General features: G+C 42.1%; 1 protein-coding gene and 1 long non-coding RNA gene across 2 annotated transcripts; one reads left to right on the top strand and one right to left on the bottom strand.

The window, feature by feature from the left end:
• Nucleotides 1-4,780: 4,780 nt before the first annotated feature.
• On the bottom strand, nt 4,781-10,008 carry LOC132649564 (uncharacterized). Its single transcript, XR_009588065.1, has 3 exons — nt 9,512-10,008; nt 7,558-7,636; nt 4,781-4,908 (listed from the first exon to the last, which is right to left on the bottom strand). It is a non-coding gene; the product is annotated as an uncharacterized LOC132649564 (long non-coding RNA).
• Nucleotides 10,009-10,113: 105 nt separating this feature from the next.
• On the top strand, nt 10,114-23,039 carry Gja1 (gap junction protein alpha 1). Its single transcript, XM_021659530.2, has 2 exons — nt 10,114-10,335; nt 20,143-23,039. The coding sequence occupies exon 2, from the start codon at nt 20,156-20,158 to the stop codon at nt 21,302-21,304; it is 1,149 nt and encodes a 382-aa protein (XP_021515205.1). The 5' UTR covers nt 10,114-10,335; nt 20,143-20,155; the 3' UTR covers nt 21,305-23,039.
• The last annotated feature ends 1,039 nt before the right edge of the window (nt 23,040-24,078 follow it).

Here is a 24,078-nt window from a genome sequence, read left to right as displayed (position 1 = left end):
CATAATAAGTAAATCTTAATAAAAAAGTAAACAGAAAAATAACACTTTTCATAATAGCCTCATATACTATAAAATATCTAGTGGCAACTAACCACGCACGTGAAAGACATGTGTGATAGAAATTTTAAGACACTGAAGAAAGAAATTAAAGAAGAGACAAGAAGATGAAAAGCTCTCCCATGCTCGCGGATCAGTAGGACTAATCTAGTAAAAATGGCCATCTTACCGAAAACCATCTACAGATTTAACGCAGTCCCCGTCAAAATTCCGACACAAACATTCACAGATCTTGAAAGGATAATTCTCAGGTTCACATGAAAACAGAAAAAAAACAAAATGATAAAATAAAAGTAAAGCAGGCCTTAACAATAAGGGAACTGCTGGAGACACCCCCATCCCCAACCTCAAACTGTGTTACAGAGCTGTAGTAGTGATAAAGCATGGTGCTGGGACTAAAACAGACATCTTGGTCAGTAGAATCAACATGAAGTGCAGACATGAATCCACATACTGATCGCTAGACATCTGATTTTTAATAAAGAAGCCAGAAACATACATGGAAAAAAAAGACAGCATCTTCAACAAATGGTTTTGGTCAGACTAGACGGATGCATGTAGAAGAATGCAAATAGATCCGTATTTGTCATCTTGCACAAAACTCAACTTTAATAGCTCAAAGTCAGAAGAGAAAGAGGGAATAGTTCTGAACTACTTGATGCAGGAAAAGAATTTCTACACAGAACACTGTAAGCTCAGGCACTAAGATCAAGAATTGATAAATGATACCCCATGGAACTGAAAAGCTTCTGCACAGCAAAGAACACAGTGGCAGTCTGTAGAATGGGAAAGACATTTATCAACTACCTAACTGATAGAGGACTAATACCCAAAATATATAAAGAACTCAACAAACTAGATATCGAGAAAACAAACAAGCCAATAAAAAAAAAAGTGGGGTACTGATCTAAACAGAATTCTGAATAGAGGAAATACAAATGGCTGAGAAACATTTAAGGAAGGGTTCAACACCAGGGAAAAGCAAATTCAACCTACATTGTGACTTTATCTTACACCCATGAGAATGACTAAGATCAGAAAAAACAGGTGACAGCTCATGCTGGCCAGGTTGTAGAGTAAGGGAAATACTCATCTATTGCTGGTGGGAGTGCAAATTCGTACAGTAACTTATGGAAATCAGTGTAGAAATTCCTTGGGAAGATGGAAGCAATCCTCTTCAAGATCCAGGTATATTACTTATGGGAAATCTTAAAATTAACAGATGGATGGGTCTAGGAAAAAATATCATCCTGAGTAAGCTAACTCAGATCCAGAAACACAAATAGACAGATCTCCCCAGAAAAGGGAAATAGAATAGATAGTTATAGATGAGCAAGGAGGAAGGAAGGCAGGGACGAGGGAGGGAATAGAGGAAAGAAACTAAAATCAAGGGCCATTTGAGGAGTAGTATGGAAACTGAATACAGTAGAAGCTTCCTAAAATGAAAAATTATGTAAATGAAATCACCAAATAATGGGAAAGACAGAGCCCACTGGACATCTCATGTAACCAAATGAAGCTTTCAGTACCGTTGCTGAAGACAACACCTACAAAAACTCATTTGACATAGGGAAGTTGAGCTGGTCCATACATAGAGTTTTCACTGCCATCAACTATTATTCGTGATACTGGATGGTACTCTGAATGCTACCAAGGGAGAAAAGTAATCATCAGCACAGCTATAAAACATTTGATTTACTGTGATCTCCTACCTGTGAGATATGCTAATGCAAAAGTGGCACAAAGTTATGGGAGTAACCAACCCATCTCCCAGGGCTGTCTCTCACCTTGGGGAAATGATGGGTTAAATCTGGGCTCCCTGTCTGATCTTTCTCCTCCGTTCTTGGGTCTGAAGAATGGCTCAGTTTTAAGTAATAGTTTTCCTCTCAAGATGGCACTTGATTACTGTCCTCTGCCTTGCTCAGTGTGAAAAAGTGAGATTCTGTCTACTTACCAACTGGTCTGCCAGATGTTTCATCAGAACCCATGCTTGAACTTGAGCTTGTGAGTGGTATGAGCTTATTTTGAGGATGGGACTACTGTGGGGGTATCCATGAGAAAAGACTACTCAGACATGCGTTTAAATCAAAAGGAAATCTTTATTAATAGGCCAGCAACCACACGGGTATTTGAGACACTAACGTAGCTGGAGCCTTCTCAGGTGAGATTTTAATCACAAAAACCATGTTCTGGGTTGACACACTTCAGTTAACAAGAACTACAGGAGCCAAAGAGCAAGGTTAGTACACCTAGAGGCTTTCCCAGGACTGTGGACTTTGATGAATTAGGTCTTTGTTTTCATTTTGGCATGTGGTGCTAACTGTGTGCTGAGTTTTATGGCCTGAATGGTACTTCCATTATGATGTAAGTTGTGCTAAGGTTTGGGGGCCTCTTATAGGATTTACTGACTTGCTTACTGCACTAAACCTCTGTTTTCCCTCTATTCAGCAAGAAGCTGTGTTCAGCTGGCTTTACTTCTTAGTTCTTTTTGCCTGCACTGTCATTACCTTTGGCCATTTCTGTCACTCTTCCTCTATGTTTGAAACAGTGTATTTCATACCCAGACTCTTCTTAACCAGTCAAATGGATGGTAGCTTCTCACTCAGAAGTCTGGATTCCTGTAGGAAAAAAAAAAAGGATTTCAATACCTTTATCCAAATAGAACTCCAAGGAGCATGTGGTCTCACAGCTCTTGAGGTAGAGGAAGAAGGAAGAAGGATGGGTTTGAGATAATCCTCTGCTTCTTGAGTTCAAAGCCAACCTGGGCTAGGTGAGACTCTGTCTCAAAATAAACCAAACAAACAAGAAAGACAAAAATAAACATGGAAGGCTAACTATAGAAAAATATAACTCCCATCAGAGACAACTGGGAAGATGGCTTTGGTTTGAAAAAGATTGGAAGTTTTAAAATAAAACTCATATTTTAATATAGTAATGGATGTCAGGGACCATCAAGAGATTAAGAAGTCACTAGAGGGAGCTGGAGAGTTGACTCAGTAGCTAAGAACTTAGTTTGGTTTCTAGCACCTATACTGGATAGCTCACAACTGCCTAAAAATCCAGTTCCAAGGGACCCATGTCTGTCTTCTGACCTCTGAATGACCTCTGAGGACACCTGCACACACACACACACACACACACACACACACACACACACACACACACTAAATAAGTCTTAAAAAGTCACAAGAACCTGGCAGCTATATGAATCCTGCTACAGTAATTTTTCAGCTTTAGCCATCTGTACCTCTTTCATACCTGTACCTCTATGCATATTCCTAATGCATGGAAAATTTATAGTTACTATGATAAGTGATTTCTTAGGAATAATTGTGTTGTTTTATGTTTACACTAAATAAAAAAAAAAAAACTGATAGCGTTTATCACAGACATGCATGGTATGAAGCTGAGGTAGGTCTTTCTTCCTGTGTACCAAAGTTAACTCAGACATACAACAGAAAGGCACTTTAACGACCTCGGTAAGTGGTAATATAACCAAACACTGTAAAGATTTTGTTTGGGAGTTTTTATCTCAGCTGACTCTTAAACTTAAGTCAGTCTGTCATTCTTTCCTTCCTTTCATTTTTTTTATTCAATTAAATATTTGTGTGAATAATTTTGTTATGGAATTTGTTAGTTTAAATATACATTTGCTTTCATTCTTAAATTTGTAAAAATTACATACCCACGTAAGTATGTTTTCAACACAAAGAATGTTCTCTGTGCTTTCTAAGTCTCCAGACTCCATGAAGTTCAAGGAAGCTCAATGAAGTTCATACAGTACAATGCTGACTATAACCTGATGGCAAATATCACACAGAGGAGAGAGCTAGCTATTTTGTTGAATGATTTTTTTTTTTTTTTTTTTTTTTTTAGACAGGGTTTCACTGTGTGATTCTGGTTGGCCTAGAATTTGACCTGTAGACCAGGCTGGCCTGGAACTTAGAGAGATCTGGCTGCTTTTGCCTCCTGAGTGGTGGAATCAAAGACATATGCTGAATGACTTTCAGATAATTGTGTGATGTTTATGTTATTTAACCTAAAATAAAGTATTAAAATATTTTCTCTTTTGCTGGTATAGTCAAAATTTAGACAATCAATACAAGCATCCCTTTCCACTTTTTTCTTATTAAAAACTTATTGTATGCACAATGTTCTGCCTGCGTGTATGCCTGTATGACAGAAGAGGGCGCCAGATTTCATTATAGATGGTTGTGAGCCACCATGTGGTTGCTGGGAATTGAACTCAGGACCTCTGGAAGAGCAGTTACTGCTTTTAACCTCTGAGCCATCTCTCCAGTCCTCTTTTTTTTTTAAGCAAAAGAAAAATGACTTAGTGAGAATGGGGGGAAATTCCCAAGAGTGGGAAGGGTTCCTCTCCTTTATTTTTAATTGACAAACAATAGTTATGCAAATGTCTGATGTAAGAATACAATGTCTAGTGGTCAGAAGATCTGGATAATTATGTTTCTTTTTACATAATCAAAACTTGGTGATGTGTAAAATCATCCTAGCTTTGAGCCAGGCATGATGGTGCTTACCTGCAATCCCAGCACATGGAAGAACAGGAAATCAATGTTTTCCTTGCCTCCATAGCTAGTTCAGAGTTAGCCTGGGCTACAGGAGGTCTTGTCAAAACTAAAAACCTCTAATTTCGAACCTGAGCAGATCCTCCCCTCCCCCCCCCCACGCCCGGGAGAGGAGTGTGGAGGTAGACATATTGTTCAGAAGATTTTATTTCAATTTATTTATTTAGCACATGTATATGTGGTTACATTCATGCCAGAGTACACTCGTGGAGGCCAGAGGGCAACTTCCTGGAGTCAGTTTTCTTCTTCCACAGTGTGGGTCCTGGGGAATTAAAGTGAGGAGGTAAGCTTGGTGGGAATCACTTTTACTCACTGAGCTCTCTCACCTGCCTTCTATTCATAGGGTTCTTAAAAACAGTACGTCACTACCTAATTATAGAGTGGAAAGATTGTGTTCCCTTTTGAAAAACAAAACTAGCATTCTTTTTCTATGTCCCTGTTATTTGCTGCTTTTTCAAAATTCTCTTAAGACTTAAGCTCAATGAAGTTCACTGTGACACCGTTTTTGTTTTCAGTCCATAATTAAAAGTCCTCTCACTGGCATGTAGCATAGTTCTTAAGACACATAAATATGTACTGCGTAACTAAACGCAAACATACTAAAAGATTAACCAAGCTTCTTTAAAAAAAAATGATAGCAAAGATTAAATAAATAGCAGTTACATTTTTTAAAGCAAAGTATATATTTTTTAAAAGACACTATTCTATACAGTTTAATCAAAAGAACCAAGAGAAGGAGAAGGCCTGGGAAGAAGGGAGCAGAGTGCGGACCTCTCTGAGAGCCACAATTGCTTCTTTGAATGTTCATTTTCACTCTGTACAGAAGATGGAGCCAGAGACACATTTATTCACCAATAAGCTTCTCTCCCATTCAACAAAACGAAGCAAAACAAAGGAAATTCTTCCTTCCCCTTATAAAGACTTTTTGTTGTTGTTTAGCATCGCAGTCATGTTCACTAAGAAGGAAATGGGGAGAGGGTGGAAATTTTGCCTCGACGAAATTAAACTTCGATCTTCACTTTGTTTTCAAAGATGACAGGGCGCTATTTAAAAGGGGAACAGGTTTCATTTACTTGAGTCCTCTGGAGTTGAACTGAGTTGAATGAGATGTGAACCGCTGAGAAGCATTCTAGTGCTATTTGGCTGTGAAGCCACTATTCAGGGAGACATGGCTCCCTAGTAGTCACAGTAAGATACCGATATTTTGCTGGTTGACCAATTTAAGTAAAGCATTCCTTTATTTGCATGCTATTGAGCTCCAGATTCACGTTCACGCCTTCTTTGCAGAATAATAATAAAAAAAAAAAACACATTTATTTAAATTGAAATTTGCTGCAAAAAAAATAGTGATGGTGATGGAAAGAAAACTAAAGCAGGATGGCCTCTCACACCAACATCCCAACACAGGAAATGGGGTGGAGGGTCATGACTTGTTTAGTGAGCCTTATCTCAAAATTTAAAACAACAACAATAACAAAAAAAAAAAAATCAGATAAAGGTGGTCCAGGATCAATGGTGCAGGCCTTTGATCCAGAAATGGATCAAATCCAGAACTGGGGAGTCAGAGACAGGCAGCAGACCAGCTAGGGCTATCAGCTGAGACTTTGACTCAAGAAGACGAGGAAGAGGAGAAAGGAAGGAAAGGAAAAAAAATAAAGGAAAAGAAAAAAGATAGATAATGGTATCTGAGACCCAAGGCAATGTTATTCCTGATTCTCCCAGTCTTAGATAGTCCTATCTTCTACAGAACCATTTGAATTAACAAAGATGTACATATCATTTCGTCGGTCATAACCGTACTCTCTCGGAGAGAAACTACCTTCACTTTCCCATTTCCTAAAGCTCTATCTCAGCACTTCATTTTCTGTAAGGTCTGCTTTCACTCTTTGTTTTCAATGAATAATTCTCCTTTCAAAGTTAAAGACCTAGAAAGCCCCAGGCTAGTGGCATTTTCCTTACAACTAAACCACCTCCAACCATTTTAAACGCTTTTCTCTATCTCGACCCTACTTGCTTTTGTCATTCTTTTTCTTTGTGAGCACTAAAGGAAATTCACTCAAGCTGTGTGCTTTGTCTTGGAGATTCACTGCCCACATTCCTTCTTTTAGCAAATATTTCAGAGCCTGTGGCTCTGAACTGTCAATTCTTTTCAGTTCATCAAAAATCTTTCAACAATTTTAACCTGAACACCTTATCCCACAGTTGTGACATCATTGGATATCTTTGCGTAGGCGTTTTTGCTTTTCATCACAGGATACTCCAAAGTGAGACTATTGTGCCTTCCAACTGGTGGGTCACTCCCCAACTTCCTTTTTTTGATGTTGGTAACATTTTCCCAATTAAACTTCCAAACTCAGTCTCCACTTCCTCCTGCCTCTTGTTTTCCCTCTTAAGTGTACCAACAGCTTCTCTCATTTCTGCATTCCTTCTCTTACAGTGTTCACATTCATACCTCACCTCTCTTCCATTCTAGCACCCATTACAATACTCGTCATAGCAGCCTCTACAGCCTGTTTGGTTGGTGGTGTTTTTAACTCAACTAACACAGGATTTCTCTATTGTTGCTGAGGCTTACTTGAAATTCTTCAAGGTTGACTTGTCAGGCCTCACACTCCAAAGTTACTGGGGCTATAGGCAGAGACCATTGAGTCCCTCTCAGCACCAGTGGTTCTTTTTTAATGTTCTTGCTTTTCACTAAAATAAGAGTTATCCTGAGTTCAAGGGCAGCCTGGTCTACAGAGTGAGTCCTAACCTAGAGAGAGCTACAGGGTGTGACTCCAATAGAAAAAGAATCATCTACCAGTTAAAATAAGTCAGGCCCTTAACATCCTTAACATTTGTTCTGTGCATCTCAAAATTCCAGAAATGTAAGCAAGAGTAAAAAATTGCTGAAGCCCAGCATGTTGCCTACCTGCAACACCTGTGAAGGCAGGCAGAAGGAAGCAAGTCAGAATTCAGGAGGTAAGGCCAGTTTGGGTCAATATGAAACACTGCCAAAAAAAAAAAGGAAAGAAAAATACAAATATAATTTTACTTTAAAAATGCTATCTATCGTGAGGTCATAAGGCAGTCAATGAATCACAACTTGTTTTTTTTTTTCTGCAACTAATTCTGAATTGATATTACAGAAATGTTATTAATGAAAAAGGTATTGGTAATAATTGCACTTGACAGATAATTTTATAAAACAAAAATTTATTTTTATAGTTTGTTTGTTTGTTCCAGACAAAGTTTCTTTTCCCTCAGTGTAACAGCCCTGGCTGTACTGGAACTCTGTAGACCATTATGGCCTTGAATTAATCGAGATCTGCCTGCCTCTGCTTCTCAGGTACTGGGATTAAAGGTGTGGGCTACCACACCCAGCAATCAAATCTTACTGTAAATTAAATTTGTTTTTGAAAAGAGGGAAAGAGGAACAGGGATGGTGGGTTTGTGGACACTCGGCTTTACTGAGATTGTTCTAAAAGTGTTTTGTAGTAATCTCAGGTAAGCTAACTTCAGATAATGGTGTGCTGTGCATTTCAACAGGACATATATATTACATATTAAATAAATTCAATTTCACTCAAAAAAAAAAAGAATTCTTTTAGGAGTCTGGATTGTTTACCATAAGGAATGCTAAATGTTTCAACAGACAAATATTCGTATACTGAGTTCAACATCATAAACGTTACACATTGTGTACCTAACCATCACATCACTCCAATATTATGTACAATTCTTACATTTTTATCAGTTAAAAATGCATTTAATAAACCATGCAGGCAGTTCACACACCTCTAATCCCAGTACCAAGGAGACAGAGGCAGGCAGATCTCTGTGAGTTTGAGGCCATCCTAGTCTATGCAATGAATTCCAGGACAGCCACAGCTATGTAGAGGAACCCCGGTTTTTTTTTTAAAAAAAAAAAAAAAAAAAGAAGCTACCTACCACCTAACTAACTAACAAACTAACTAACAACTAAATACATAAATTCATAATAAGGAATACATAAATTCATAATAAGATTCCTCATGGTAAAGGTGATTGTTGCCAGGTCTCACGATCTGAGTTCAGCTTTTAGGTGGAAAAAGGGAACTGAGTTCCACAAGTTGTCTGCTAACTTTCACTTGTGCACACACACAAATACACAAATAAATGATTAAAAAAAAAAACAAACTAACTTCAGGTTGCTGTACGCGAAGCCTTGAAAATCAGATAGTTTCTGCTTCTATAATGTTTCCCTTCTTTAGCGTAAAGCCGAGCAAAACTTTAAGAATGGAATAATCAAGAGCAAGAGTACACCTTGGTGTCTTAAACAGGGAGATTTCAAATGGTAGCCCCTTGGCCACTCCGGTGAGAAGATTCTTCTGTGTTCTGCTGTTTGTATCAGTGCGGAAGGTTTGGCGCCATCCGATCGATGCCTGCACCAAGGCCGAGAGGTTTCCCTGCCCAACCACAGGAGCAGCGTGGAAGCCCGTTTATGGCAGTTGTCCTCCCACAAGCCCTCTTGGAGGACTTCTGGGAGCCCTCAAAGGAGCTGCCTACCCTAGGAATGACGCTTTGTTCCTCAGGCTTTCAGCAACCCCTTTCACAAACCTCTCCCCTGCCTGGCCTTTCCAGGGACACGACTGAAAGAGGGGGTGATGTTTTCAGAGCCATGTGATGCCGTCGTGAAGTATCTGGCAACTCTAGTCTACAGCTGTTAAAAAAAAAAAAAAAAAGGATTCTAACATCTCCCTGCAGATTTAAATATTAAATTGTTGGCATGGATAGGCCTGAGATATACATTTTTTCACTTCCTTGGAGATCTGGTAGAGGTCAGTATTCACATTTCAGTCAAAACTTACATACATGATATATCATTCCTAAGAGATAACACGTACCTTCTTTCGCTTAATTGAAAGAATAAGTAAAAATACCGAAAGCAGACAGGAACTGAAGGGGTAGACCTGGAGGCACACGCATCTTGTCAAGTATTTTTCCCATGCCCACCATGTCCTTCCTTTGTTAATTGTCCACGTTTAAGAGGAAGAGAATTAGGTCATAAGAAAGATCACTCACGCCCACCTCAAGCTTCACACACCTTGTGCAAGACAGAGCAAGTCTGCACTAGCAAACCTTGACTCCCCGTTTTCATTTATTGTGCTTTTTTTTTTCTTTTTTAATTTAGAAAGTACAATGTAAAACATTGTATCTTTTCATGCTCCCAGGTCATCTGCTGAAGGAAGCATTACACCCAACAGTTTTTTAATCCGTGAAGAGTCACGGCCAAGCAGTGTCGGCGTGCATCTAGAGCTGTTTCTTACATTACCCCCCTTCCCCCCCATCAGCACATTCAGACTACAACTTTATCTTGACCTGGTTGTTTCTTCTGCCTGCTCAGCCCCACGCTCACCAGCCTCCTCCCCACCTCCTCCCCTCCTTTTCTTCCTCCCTCCCCTTTCTCCTAGCCCCTCCTCCTTCCAGTTGAGTCAGTGGCTTGAAACTTTTAAAAGCTCTGTGCTGCAAGTTAGAAAACCGCTTTTACGAGGTCTCAGCACTTTTCTTTCATTGGGGGAAGGCGTGAGGAAAGTACCAAACAGCAGCAGACTTTTAAACTTTAAATAGACAGGTCTGAGAGCCTGAATTCTCCTCTCTTCCTTTGACTTCAGCCTCCAAGGAGCTTCACCACTTTGGCGCGCCGGCTTCACTTTCATTAAGTGAAAGAGTAAGTTTTTGAAAAGCCCACTTTACCTATGAGCGTCTTTTTCTGTAAGGAAAACTCTTCTCCTGTGGCTTACAAATGCGTTGTGTCTTTGACTTACGGTGCTGTAAGTAGAACGGTCATCTTCAAAGTGCCTTTCTCATTTCCACGTGCTGATTTCTATTTGGGCTGGTCAAAAAGTTCTGCGGACAATGCAACAGGTAAAAGGCTCAAACTCTTTCCGACTAGAGCGAACAGCCAAGTTACCAGAGTTGGTTCTTTGTTGTGGAGCCCGGTTTTACTTTCCTGTGGTCACTAAGGGGGTAGGTGCTGCTGGGGGTGGCGGGGGCTTGGGTTGGACGTCTCAGTCCAGTTTGCTTAGGGTGCTCCATACAGTGCTGTACAATGCGTGCTTTTTTTTTTTCTTATGGAAATCCTGCCGGCCGTTCCGTAGCCTTGAAAAAAAATTAAAAAAAAAAAAAGCAGAGTCCTTTTGTAACAGAGTGCTTTGTTAAAGCCGCGGCAACTTGACTTCCACGTGGTTCCTGCTTAGACTCTTGAGGATCAAGCCTGAAGACACGTAGATGAGGGTGCCGCTCTTGGGGTTTTTAGGCCAACAGTAGTTACTTTGTGCGAGGCGGCGCGGTGCTCCGGGTTGAACCCCTTAGCACGCACACACAGCCAGCTTTTTTTTTTTTTTTTTTTTTTTTTTTTTTTACTCCACGCTGGCAACTCCCGGGCAGAAGAAATCTTGAATGGGTGGTGGTGACCTGCGGAGCGTTAGAGGAGGAACGGGCGTTTAGAACGAGCGGGCGCCAGGACGCTTTTCCAAAACCAACTGCTAAAACACGAGCTCCTAGAAGGAAGAGGGAAAAAGGGAATTTTGGAAGCCGAGCTTTAGAGGGAGCTGCTCCCCCACCCCCACCCCGCTCCCCTGCCTGCCTGCCTGCGGGGACCTGTAGCGACGTCGGAGCTGTTGGGACAGTTTTGACTTGGCGCTACCGTGTGTGTGTGTGTGTGTGTGTGTTGGGGGACGACGACACACTAAGCAAAAATGATGTTAACGCGCAGTTTTAAGGGGATCCGTCTTAAACCCACACTCTGTAAAGGACTTCGCGCCGCGTTCATTGTGTCCCGCCTCAATCCAGACAGAAATAACTCGGGATGAGTCTGTGTTGAAAGTTTGTTGTTGTTTTGTTTTGTTTTTGTGCCAGATGACGCTGGGCCGAACAGAAGTGAAAGCTTTGGGGAGAGGGCTCCGCGGGCCCCTCCTGCCATCTTAGCATCCCGGGCCCCGCGGCTCCAGCTCCCCGCAGCCTCCCGGCTTCGCGGTCCAGAAGGGGGAGGGGAGGCCAGGCCGGCGACCCGACGGCCAAGGAGCGAGCGCTCGACTTCATTCGAGTTGTCACTTGCCGCCCTGCCTCCACCCTTCTCTCCCCCGAAGCCGTCGGGTGGCTGAGCGGAGCCCCCTGGGAAGGGCCTCTGAACACGTAGGGAGTCCCGGTGCTGGTAAAGGCGCTTGCAAGGCTCGGGGAAACTCTTGAAATTCCCTAAGAATAAGGCGGGGCGGAAGAAGGAGGGGCGAAGAAGACCCTTCGCGAAACCGTGCCCCGGCTACTGACGTGTGCTGAGGCAGATCCGTTCGGGATTGGGAAGTTCAAACCTTGACTTCCGAGCAGAGTTCTGGCTCCCCGTTCGTGCCCTCGGGTCCACCCAACGCCCGCTGCGCATCTCTGGCCTTGAACGGGCGCTCCCTGGCCCGCGCCCCAGGCCAGCTGCACCCCCCCCACACACACACACACAACCCCGGTGCTGGGTTTCTGGTGGGAAGACCAGACCTAAAACTTACACGGGGCTGTATTTGGAGGTGGGTTTAATTTCCTTTGTTCCCCAACCAAAATAGTAGGGACTGGAATGCGGTCAATCTAATAGCCCAAAAGACCACTGGGCAACCGTGAAGCGTCCTACCTACCAGGAAACCTGGTATTAACTTTTCTGATGAGGACTGCTGGCGATGCCTGTAGAATAAAACATGCTAATGAGGACACGGAGTACCTCTGGGACTTCTGCTTGGTAGGCCAGGCTGAGTGAAAATAAATGAGCACTGTTACAGGCTGCACATTCTGTCCAGGTGTTGCATTCTGAATTACTGGAATGGGTCTCCGCAGTGTGTGGAAGCTCTGCCTGCCTGGGGCTGGCTGTGGTCGTGCTTTGATCTTCCACTGTCTAAACACACAATCTATTTTTCTAATGCTTTTTTTTTTTTGAAGCCCGTCATCTCATCCTCTGCAGTTGGGCTTCTTCTGCTGACCTTTCCTTGGGAAATTTGGTTCTAAAGCCAGCAGCAAGCAAGGGAAGTCCGCGTTTGCGTTTCCTTCCGGTCAGGGAGCAGAGTTTGGTTGGTTAGACGTCTCCAATTCCTGCAGAGAAGGGACGGTGGGTACTTCACTGTGCCTTCCTTACGGTACGAAGACATGTAGCTCCTGTGAACCGAAGGAACTTTGTATACCCCGAGGGAAGGGAACGAAAGGAAAGTCGCCCACTGCTGAATACCTGGGACTCCACCTTTCCTGTTGTTCTAACTTCCCTTCAAGATTCTGTTTGACTTTTGATGTGTTGAGGCTTATCCAGCGGAGCTCAGGAGAGGAAAAAAAATGGTCTTGTGTGTATCATCAACACTACATTCGTGTAGCTACATTCAGTGTCTACATTCGGTGTAGCTACTTCCAAGCTTTAAAAAAAAAGCCTAGCTGCTTCTATTCTAGGTAAGGTGTGACTGTATGTTTCAAATTCTTGGGGTAAATGGTTAAATTCTCCACTTTCCATGATTTTTACCTACCATAAAAAGATGTGTGAGCTAAATAGCTTTTTTGTTTTGTTTGTGTTTTTCTAAACAGAATTTCTCTGTGTGGCCTTAAGTCTCCTGGACTTTGTAGACCAGGCTGGCCTCGAACTCACATTGCTTTACCTGCCTTGCTTCTGCCTCCCAGGTTGCTGGGATTACAGATGTGCAGCCACCATGATTGGCTGCAAAAAAAAAAAAAAAAAAAAAAAAAAAAACCTTTGCCGAAATTCAGCCATGGTTAGTTCATTTGGTAGTTCCTCAATTTTTCTAGTTCTCTACAATTTTAGAAACTATCGTTCTGAACAGTTTTAGTTACTAGTTTGCTACAGAAATTAGAAGACAGGTGAGATAAATTTTCAGTTCTTTTGAAAAAAAAACAGCTACATTTTATCATGATCATAACTAAAAGCATGAAATGCATGGATTATCTCACTCTGCTTATTGAGGCAAATAGACTGTTCTTAAAAATACCTGAGCATCTTAAACCTGTCTTTACATGATCACAGAGTAACAGCATTGTTGAGCGAGAGCTATCTGTCTGGAAGTGTGAGAGTGGAGGCAGATGAAATAAATGATCGCTTTTGCAGTTATTGAATGGCAGTTGAATATGGCTTTTACTCTGCTGCGTCTGGTTCTTCTCCCCCCTTTCCCCTATCCCTCAAATTGATGGAGCAACCCTTGTTGGCATGAGATGCGTGGCAGGTGGAAGAGACTGTCTCTTGGTTCACCATCTTCCTTTGGGTGAGGTGCCTTTTAAGCTTATTTCATTCTGTGGCATCTGGTCTGTTTTGACTATGCTCGGATGAGGAATGCAGGCACAGCCTGGAAAAGCTGTCTGGTGTTTCCTATCGCAACCTGTGAGGCTGAGAACATTAAGGAATTCCTTACAAAACAACGGAGGCAATCTGAAACCCGTGTGTCACAATTTGTAAGGATGATGTTTACAGGAAATAGGTTTTATTGGCAAAAGGGCTGCAAAGGTTGAGTTTTATCTGATCCAAAGATGTTTGCTTGGGTGCTGGGTTCAAGTCACCGTGTTGCCTGAGTGGACCCACACAGTATAGCTATATACACTACATTAACTGGTTAACGTCTGCTCTGCTCTCCTAGTCAGAATCGTCTCTCACATTTGTCATTCTTGAAGTAAACCTTTCAGGCAGACGGCTTCTGTGATTATGTCCTTGGCTACCGTGAAATCATGTGCTACCATCCATCAGAACACTCTGAACTGAGAGGAAATAAGGTTATCTCTCAGAGGGTCTAAAGTACCATTGACGTCTCATCATAAATCTAAAAAGCACGAGAATGATTTTGAAGCATGTTGCTTCAGCAAACAGCAGTCCTTCAGCAAATTGTCACTTGAAATTTTAGACCCTCCTTTAAGTGGGAGAAAGCAGACACAAAGCAATAGGCTTTGCTTTATGTGTACGAGTCCGTGTGTGTCTGATGTGTCCACAGGTTCCAAGAGGGTCCTCTGGAGCTGAGGCTATCATAGGCTTGTTGAGAACCAAACCCATGTCCCCTGCAAGAACAGCACTCTTAACTGCTGGGTGCTTTCTCTGGCCCCTCTGGCTTTTTAAAAGAAGAGGTTTTGCTTATTCTGTTTTGTTTTGAGATACAGTCTTCCTTATAGACCTGATTCTGACCTTAAGTGTATTGGGGTCTTTCTGTTTCTGCTTGTTAAATGCCAAGGTTACAGCTGCCGTGCCAGAATGAGAGTTCCCTGAATTCCCTCACAGCTATTTATGTAGTATATACTGTTAGCAGGTACTGGAGGTGTGTAGCTGAAAAACAAACAAACTCCCTCACAGAGTTCACATTCAAGAGGAGGAGTCTGACAGTAAGCAACTGTGTTACGTGGCATAGAGGAGAACCGTTTAAATAAAAATAATAAGGCAGGGGAAACAGGAAATTCCAGGACATGAGGAAGGACTATTTTATAGTTCCTGCTCAGGAAAGTTGGCTAATGAGGTGAGACCAAAAATGAAGATGCGAAACTGAGATGCAGATATTTTGGGAGGTAGAGGGACTGGAAAACTGAAGAGAGGTGAGTCAGGATAAATGCTAGGATGCTGAGAGGAAGCAGTCTCATCAGTCTGGTTTCATCTTGAAGATAATGGTTATCTGCACATTAAAATCAGGTGTCTTAATTATGTGTCGATGTAAAATTGCCCCTCCCCCCTCAATCTCTGGCTGTGGTTGAAAGTGAAGAGGGAAAGTCGCAATAGAACACTTAAAGGTATAAGTTGCAGATTTCCTTCAAAGTTAAAAGAGTGGCAGGAGGGGGGGTTGCATTTCAGTTTTAGGGGCATGCAATTTTTTTGGACTTGGCACAGTAAAAATACACAGTAGAAGGCTAGGTGTGGGGGTGCACACCTTTAATTCTGCGCTTGGGAGGCAGAGGCAGGCAGATCTCTGAGTCTGAGGCTTACTAGGGCTACACAGAGAAATCCTATTCAAAACAAAACAACAACAACAAAAAAAACCCACAATGGTTATGGAATAATCTCAACCCTTGGAAGGCTGAGGAGAATAACCACCAAAACACTAGCATATGGCTAAAGCGAGGAGGCTGGGAAGACACAAAGCAATAACCCTCTCCCTTAGATTGCCAGGCTTTATGAAGAACTTCCATAGACATTTCCTTGTGAATTTTTAGACAGTAAGATGTTTATTTAAAATATTAAAGGACCTTCATCTTAGTTCACTTTCATTTGTTCCAGGATGATTGCTAGCTAGGCGTGGGTGATACACACCTTTCAGCCAAGCCTTCCAGAGGAAGGGAGGCCAAGTTAGGCCAATCTCAGTCTGAGACCAGGTTGGTCTACATACATAGTGAGATTTTGTTCAAAAGAAGATTGCTACCAGCTGGGCATGTTGGCACATGCCTGCAATCTCAACGATTGAGGTGAAAGAAGAAAGTTCAGGAGTTCAAGGTCATCCCCAGATATCAAGCCATCTGGTGCTAGAGTGGGCTATATACAAGACACTTTCTCAAAAGATACTAAATCTCACTTTAGTAACCAGTCATTTTATTTCTTACACATTGTTACAGTTGTCTGCCTGGAAAGTCTGTACAATTAAAAGACTTCAGCTTTTGCATGATGCTTTGTTAAGACTCCAGGGAAAGCGACAGTCAGCTAGTTTTAAAATGTAAACTATTTTAAAGACAACTCATTTAGGTTAAACAGTTTCCATTCTTGTGATCTTGGGCAGTGGCAAGGAAATGAGTGACAGAAGCAGAGGAGCCAAGGGTGATCTCAGTTCACAGGTTCCAGAGAGCTGCTGTCCCTGAATGCTCTGTACCCTGGACTAAATATTTAGCTACTCTGGCCCTCTCCTTCCCAGATGTTCCGTCACTCAGAAATATTTTGGGCAGGAAAACACCCAAACTTCTGAGGAGCCATGGATTGCCTGCCTACCTACAGGACTTTACTTTAGAAGCACCCTGGACATTGTTTTAAATAGTAATGAAGGGGGAAAAGCGATTTCCCGGGCCTTGCCTTCTAAGAGTTCAGATTCAATGCACTCTGGAGGGCTGTAGGCATGTGTGTCGGCAAATGCTGTTGTGTGAGTGGTATGATTCAGGGAGTAGTTAGCTGTAAGAGTGTGTCCTGGGGAAGGTCACATTGTGTGCCTGGGGCTTTGAGCATGTGGAGAGCAAGTGATCTAACACGGGATACGGAAAGCATTAGAAGAGTGACCGACCTGGTCACTGTCAAATCTGCTGGAGATCTAGGTAATATGAGTGCTTGTTTGGTTGGGCCTGTAATCTCGGCAGAGCTGTATATAGAAAGCAGGACCAGGGCCATCCTTCTATGTATCATCTATAAGTTTTGAGGATAGACTGGACTACATAAGACACTGACTCAAAGGGGAAAAGGAAAAAAGTTACAACTGAGAACTTTGCACAAACCCTTAATGTAGACCATGGTATGATTGGAAAGCTTCAACTTGAGTATCTAGCATGAAAGTGGGCACCAAGGAGCCTGTTTTCTCATGTATTAAGCAAGGTAGTATGTAGGTTTTAAATTGTAACTTGTAAGGAAGAATAAAGGAAAATGTCTGCTCTTCTTGAAAAAAGGAAAAAAGAAAAAAGCCAATACCATTGACTCTATGAACATAATTATGCCCTTTTGTTATAAAAGAACATTAATGTTGCAACCAGGAGCTAGATGTGGCTGTGCATGTGTATATTCTAAGCACCTTGGGAGACTGAGGTGGGGAGTTTGCCACAGACTTAAAGCTAGCCTGGGCTACATACTAAGTAAGTTAGAAGCTAGTCAGCAGTACATAGCAGCAAAGACTCTACACTAAAGGATCTCTCCCCCACCTCCCAAGATCTGGAAAAGTGAAAATATTAAACAAAGTTGAGAAAAGGAGGAACAGGCATTGGATAGAACTGTTGGTTGGTGACAGCAAGCAACTAAAAGTAGAGAGGTAACTAAGTTTGGAGTCACAAGATGAGCATTACTTGATGGTGTCTGAGATAGTGGTAATGACTGGTGTTTACATGTTACGGGAGCTAGAGTGCCCAAATTGGATAATTCATATCTTATTCAGATGAAGGGCTCTAACTCATTACTCATTAATGCAAATGACTGCTGCTGCGTGGGTGCTTAAAGAAAAGACAACTTTGCAATTAAGTTGCTGGTGCAATAAAAAGAAAGAAAGAACCGGCTGCTGACCCAGTTCACATGCCCTGGTGCTGGGAATATTTTTTGTGGAATCTCAGAATTATACAAAAGCCAAGCTTCTTACACCAAAATATTAAAAACTTAATGATGAGCTGGGTGCGGTGACACATGCCTGTAATCCCAGCACTCAAAGAGGCAGAGGCAGGCAGATCTCTGAGTTCCAGTTCGAGGCCCAGTCTGATCCAAGACAGCCGTAGCTACACAGAGAAACCCAGTCTCAAAAAACAAAACAATAACAAAAAAACTTAATGAACTTCTAGAACCTCTCACTTGTATCTCACTTTAAAGAACACTGGCTCTCTGTGGGGCCCAGTCCGCCTCTGAGGATGCTGCTTGCTTGATCTATTGCTGCCTGATAGTGAGATGTGTGCAAACAGCTGATGCCTCCCCCAAGTCCCAACAACTGGATATATCTGAGCAAAAGCAGATGACCCTGGCCGAATATTGCAATTTTTTACAAACAGAAGTGGCGCCAATTTACACATCATCACACAGAGCTGTCTGGATAGGGCTCCAAAAATTGTTCCTTGTTTGCTTGACCCTTGTGGACTACCCTTCAGTCCTAGTCTAGTATTTTCTGCTAAATTAGAGGCCTTTTTTTTTCTTTTATGTTCTCCAATCATTATACTGTCTATCAAGATTGAATTATCCCCTTCACTTCAACCGCTCCCACGCTACTTAACTCTGGACCTTGCCAACCTTTGCTTCCTCTTTGTTTACACTTCATATAGTGATCTTACTTTCTGAATTATCATTTCACAGTCTTAAATGACCTTCCAAAAAGCAGAAGATTCCTTCATTTATGACTGTTTAGAAAATATTATTTGCATGGACCTGCCCATCTACATCTTCTAGTTTGAGCAGGAGTCTGGCCATCATCAAAGGTGCCCATGGAACCGGGAGAGGCTGGTCCCACCCTTCCCTGAGGAACTATAGGCAGTCAACTGTTGAATCTTTGACCACATCCTCTGAAAGACTCTGCTGTGAAAACAGCCTCTGTACTTGATCCTTGTTGCTTTGTCCCTGGGTTACAGTGCTTATTTGTAGCCCTTGCTGGCTTGGAGCTCACGGTGTAGACGAGGCTGGGCCTTATTTATAGCTAGTCTCTTGTTCTACATGCTGAGTGCAGAAATTATAGACATGAGCTCCTGCCCCTGACTTAAGGCCCTCAGTAAGAGAACTCTTAAAATGTAAAATAACCCAAAAGATGAAAAGCAATCTTTTTTCTTTTATTTTTTTATGTTTTGTGGTTGGTTTTTTTTGTTTGTTTGTTTTGTTTTTTGTTTTTTTGTTTTTTGGTGTGTGTGTTCCCCAAAACAAAAGAGTGTTTTTTTGTTTTTTTGTTTTGTGTGTGTGTGTGTGTGTGGATAGTGCTTGCTGTTCCTCAACTCTGAATTTAGAGATCTGCTTGCCTCTGCCTCCTGAGTGCTGGGATTAAAGGTGTGTCCCATTCTGTAAGGCTGAGAAAACACTGATGGTCTCTTTTTTTTTCTTTTTAACAAGCTGTTGAGTAGAATTGACAAATTGAACTCCGTGGAAACATCTACATTGGTCTGGATATTTTTGTTTAGGTAGAGTCAGGGTAGCCTCAATCTCATAGCAGTCCTGCCTTATGCTAGAAAACTGACCAAGTGTGGGCGCACATACCTAGAATCCCAGAAGGCAGGCAGAAAACAGCTAATATAAGTGACCCATCAAAGAAAGGAAGAGAAATGTGCAGATGTCCTTAATTCAGAATGTGCACAAAAATTACATGCTCGATAGATCATGGAGAAACATTTCAGAGTAAAAACAGGAAATAAACTGGTATTTTCCTAGCATCCTGGGAAGCAGGGTCTGTCGCTGGAGGTCCTCTGCTCAGTCCTTCCTTACGTGCCTGTGTTTTAATAAAACATGTCACCACTGTGCTTAGACATGCAGACAGACCCTGGTCTCCGTGGCAAGAACTGTCCTCATTAATCAGACAATTAAAATAGGCAAAGGCACTTAGCAGGGCGAGCCTCTCAGGTCACATGGCAAGATGGTGTCGAGGGGCCGGGAATACTTAATCCTCAGCAAGTTGGGGCTGGCCTTCTCCCTTTACTATCTAGGTACTATTACCTGCTTAATTCCATCTTTGGAAAGTGCAGCCAGATTTGCACTTGTATTCTGTTTTGGTTTGGGTTCAATCTGCCTTATTTTGACTGTCACCCGAAAAAAAAGAAACTATATATGTATGAAACCGTCCATTTGCCGTCTATAATTACGGAGTTGCTTTCTTGTTTTGTTTTTGTTTTTGTTTTTTCTTAGGAGGTGCCCAGACATGGGTGACTGGAGCGCCTTGGGGAAACTTCTGGACAAAGTCCAAGCTTACTCTACGGCTGGAGGGAAAGTGTGGCTGTCAGTACTCTTCATTTTCAGAATCCTACTCCTGGGGACAGCAGTTGAGTCAGCGTGGGGCGATGAACAGTCCGCCTTTCGCTGTAACACTCAACAACCCGGTTGCGAAAATGTGTGCTATGACAAGTCCTTCCCCATCTCTCACGTGCGGTTCTGGGTCCTTCAGATCATATTCGTGTCTGTGCCCACCCTCCTGTACTTGGCTCATGTGTTCTACGTGATGAGGAAGGAAGAGAAACTCAACAAAAAAGAGGAGGAGCTCAAAGTGGCCCAGACGGATGGCGTCAACGTGGAGATGCACCTGAAGCAGATCGAGATCAAGAAATTCAAGTACGGCATTGAGGAGCACGGCAAGGTGAAGATGAGAGGGGGCCTGCTGAGAACCTACATCATCAGTATCCTCTTCAAGTCTGTCTTCGAGGTGGCTTTCCTTCTGATCCAGTGGTACATCTATGGGTTCAGCCTGAGCGCTGTCTATACCTGCAAGAGAGATCCCTGCCCTCATCAGGTGGATTGCTTCCTCTCGCGTCCCACAGAGAAAACCATCTTCATCATCTTCATGCTGGTGGTGTCCTTGGTGTCTCTCGCTTTGAATATCATCGAACTCTTCTACGTCTTCTTCAAGGGCGTCAAGGACCGCGTGAAGGGAAGAAGCGATCCTTACCACGCCACCACCGGCCCGCTGAGCCCATCAAAAGACTGTGGGTCTCCCAAATACGCCTACTTCAACGGTTGCTCCTCACCAACAGCCCCGCTCTCACCTATGTCTCCTCCTGGGTACAAGCTGGTTACCGGTGACAGAAACAATTCCTCGTGCCGCAATTACAACAAGCAAGCGAGTGAGCAAAACTGGGCTAATTACAGTGCAGAGCAAAATCGAATGGGGCAGGCCGGAAGCACCATCTCCAACTCCCACGCCCAGCCTTTTGATTTCCCCGACGACAACCAGAATGCCAAAAAAATTGCTGCTGGACATGAACTCCAGCCATTAGCCATTGTGGACCAGCGACCTTCCAGCAGAGCCAGCAGCCGCGCCAGCAGCCGTCCTCGGCCTGACGACCTGGAGATCTAAAACAGAGGCCTGCTCGAGCATCAAGATGCTACTTGATTGTGTGAGGAGAAAAAGGGTGCTTACAGAAAGTGCACCTGGGGTGTTCATATTGTTCCCTTGGAGGTGGTACTCAATAGCCTCAGTTTTGAGGTGTAGAAAACAGACACTACAATGCCTAGGTTCCTTGGGGGTGTTTGGGATAGCTGGGTGGAACAGGTGGGGTTAAGGGTGGTACATTTTGGTATTTAATGTAGTAGATTCAAAGAACTTAAATTCCTAGTAAGAGTCACATTGGGTGAACATAGGTAAGGGCTTTCTCTCTCTACACGCACCCCCCCAAACGAGCCTTAAGAATGGTTCTGTATACGTGAGTGAGTGGGTGGTATAATTTTTATTTTTGTTTTACTGAGAAACTGAGATGGCTTCGGCCAGGAATCCATGCTTCTTCAACATTCATTTCCCTTGTGAAAAGACAGGTTGTTTGTCCTACTTCATCCCTGCCAATACATTCCAGTGTTAAAAAGTTACAGTTTGCAGGTAAGCTTTCCAGGCCTGACCCTCTCTCTGGGTGTGGGTGGACCTTGTGCTACTAAACACAATTTTCATTATTGGTATCAATCCAAAGTTCTTCCAAAGCTCAAAGAAAAAGATTGTTCATGCATTTGCATCTCAATGTTTTTTTAACATCAGTTGCACCTTCCTGTCACCATCACCCATAAATCGTCCTCAGCTTTTCCTCACATTCATTGAACAAATGGTTTCTGTCCACGATTTTAAAACTCAGTGTCCTTTAGTGGTTATTTTTTGAGCTAGCATCAGGGAAGCAAGCCATGCTCGATATTTAACAATCACTTCTATGTATGGGTGTGTGCATGTGTGTAAGAGTATGTTTTATTTCTCATTATTGGTACAAGCAGACAGTATGAACTCACAAATACAGATTTGAAGCTAGTGCACACGGTGTTCAAATTTGAACCTTCCTCATGGATTTTTGTGGTGTGGGCCAATATGGTGTTTACATTATAGAATTCCTGCTGTGCGAGCGAAGCACACTTTTTCCCTAAAGTTTTTTTTTTCCCCATGTATCCTATTATGGATGCTGGTTGTTAATTATTTTTTTTCCTCTTTTTAGAATGTAGCAGTAATGACATTACTGAAATGAATGATTTTTCTTTCTCTGAAATATAATCATTGATGCTTGAATGATAGAATTTTAGTACTGTAAACAGGCTTTAGTCTTTAATGTGAGAGACTTAGAAGGCAATGCTTAGAGTGGACTAGTAAGTGTGCCTAAAGGAATTTTGTAGTAACTGGTATGAGATTTGGTTTTGTCCTACTTAACTACACATTAATTCAGAACTTATTCTGAGTTTAACAGTCTTTTAGAGTGACGAGCAACTTTGATGTTTGCACTAAGATTTTATTTGAAACATGAGGGGGTGAAGGAGGTTTCAGTATTAGTGCACATGTAACTAATTTATTTGAACTGTTTGCTAAAGACATCTACCAGTTTCTTCAAATGCCTTTTTAGAAAGCTCATCACAGATGATTGGTGAAATGTTGAGTATCATATTTTTCTTCTTGCACGTCAGCTACATAAATAAATGGTTTTGTACAATGAAAAACTAATTTGTTTGACATTCCATGTTAAACTACTGTCAAGTTCAGCTTCCTTGCATGTAATGTAGACCTAGCCCATCCAATCATTTGCTTGGGAGAGTGTTCCTTATTCAATAAAGTTTTAATTTAGTATAAAGATTCTGGATGTCTTGTATGATTTAAAAAAATAAAGTACCACATTTATGTATTCAAAATTACCAAAAATGGATCAAATGATTATAATGTCTTAGATTAATAAAATTCATGGATTTTTTTTCATATGTTTTGATATATTTCCTGCTTGTAAGTCTGCACCAAATGTGTTCCTGGTGCCTTCAGTGGCCAGAAAAAAGTGTCAAATTCCCTTGGACTAGAGTTTTAGATAGTTTTGAGCTGCCATGTGAGTGTTGGGAATTAAACCCAGCTCTTTGAAGAACAGCTAGTGCCCTTAACCATTGAGTCCTCTCTCCAGCCTTAAGATTCTTTTTTCTTTTGAGACAGGGCTTCTCTGTATAACTCTGGCTGTCCTGGAACTCACTATGTGGAGACCAGGCTGGCCTTGAACTCAGATCTCTCTGCCTCCTGAGTGCTGGGGTTAAAAGCATGGACCATCACCAAGCTGAGATCCATATTTAAAAGAATAAATTCAGAACTAAAGAGATGGCATAATTTTTTTTCAAGAGGACATTCATCATAAGCTATGGTCTTTGAAACTTTCAGGGGTGACATTTTAGCTGAAAAGATAAAGTTTGTAAGTTCAATTGGAATTCAATTCCACTCTGATGCCAGGGCCTACACACACAGAATCAAACCCAGCAAGGTTATGCAAACCTACATTCTCTTGCCCCACCTTCAATACAAGGGATTACATACAGGCCAGCTCTAATGGTTACAGTTTTGGGGAGAGTGTATGGGTAGGTTCATACAGCTGGAGTTAAGATTACATGGGATAAGCATGTGCTTATCACTCGGGTGTGTCCCCATCTGGAATCAACTTCAATGACACTTCTTAAATTGTACAGCTACAAGATTGGGTATCTTTAAATCAAGAGAAGGAAATAGATTTTGGTAGTTTTATTACAAAATTTTGTGAAGGTAACCTGCTGGACATAGTGACTTCACTTCTTTAAGCCTGCACTCAGAAGTAGAAAAGTAAGTGGATTGCTGGGCTTTAGAAATGAACGTGCAAGAGAAAA

This window comes from Meriones unguiculatus, chromosome 20 (assembly GCF_030254825.1).
Source record: "Meriones unguiculatus strain TT.TT164.6M chromosome 20, Bangor_MerUng_6.1, whole genome shotgun sequence".
In the NCBI taxonomy this organism is placed as follows: domain Eukaryota; kingdom Metazoa; phylum Chordata; class Mammalia; order Rodentia; family Muridae; genus Meriones; species Meriones unguiculatus.
The sequence above is the reverse complement of the archived record's forward strand: the minus strand, read 5'-3'. Positions and strand labels throughout refer to the sequence as shown.

Coding starts and splice junctions, on each gene's coding strand:
- Gja1 (XM_021659530.2), top strand. CDS start 20,156: ATGGGTGACTGGAGCGCCTTGGGGAAACTTCTGGACAAAGTCCAAGCT.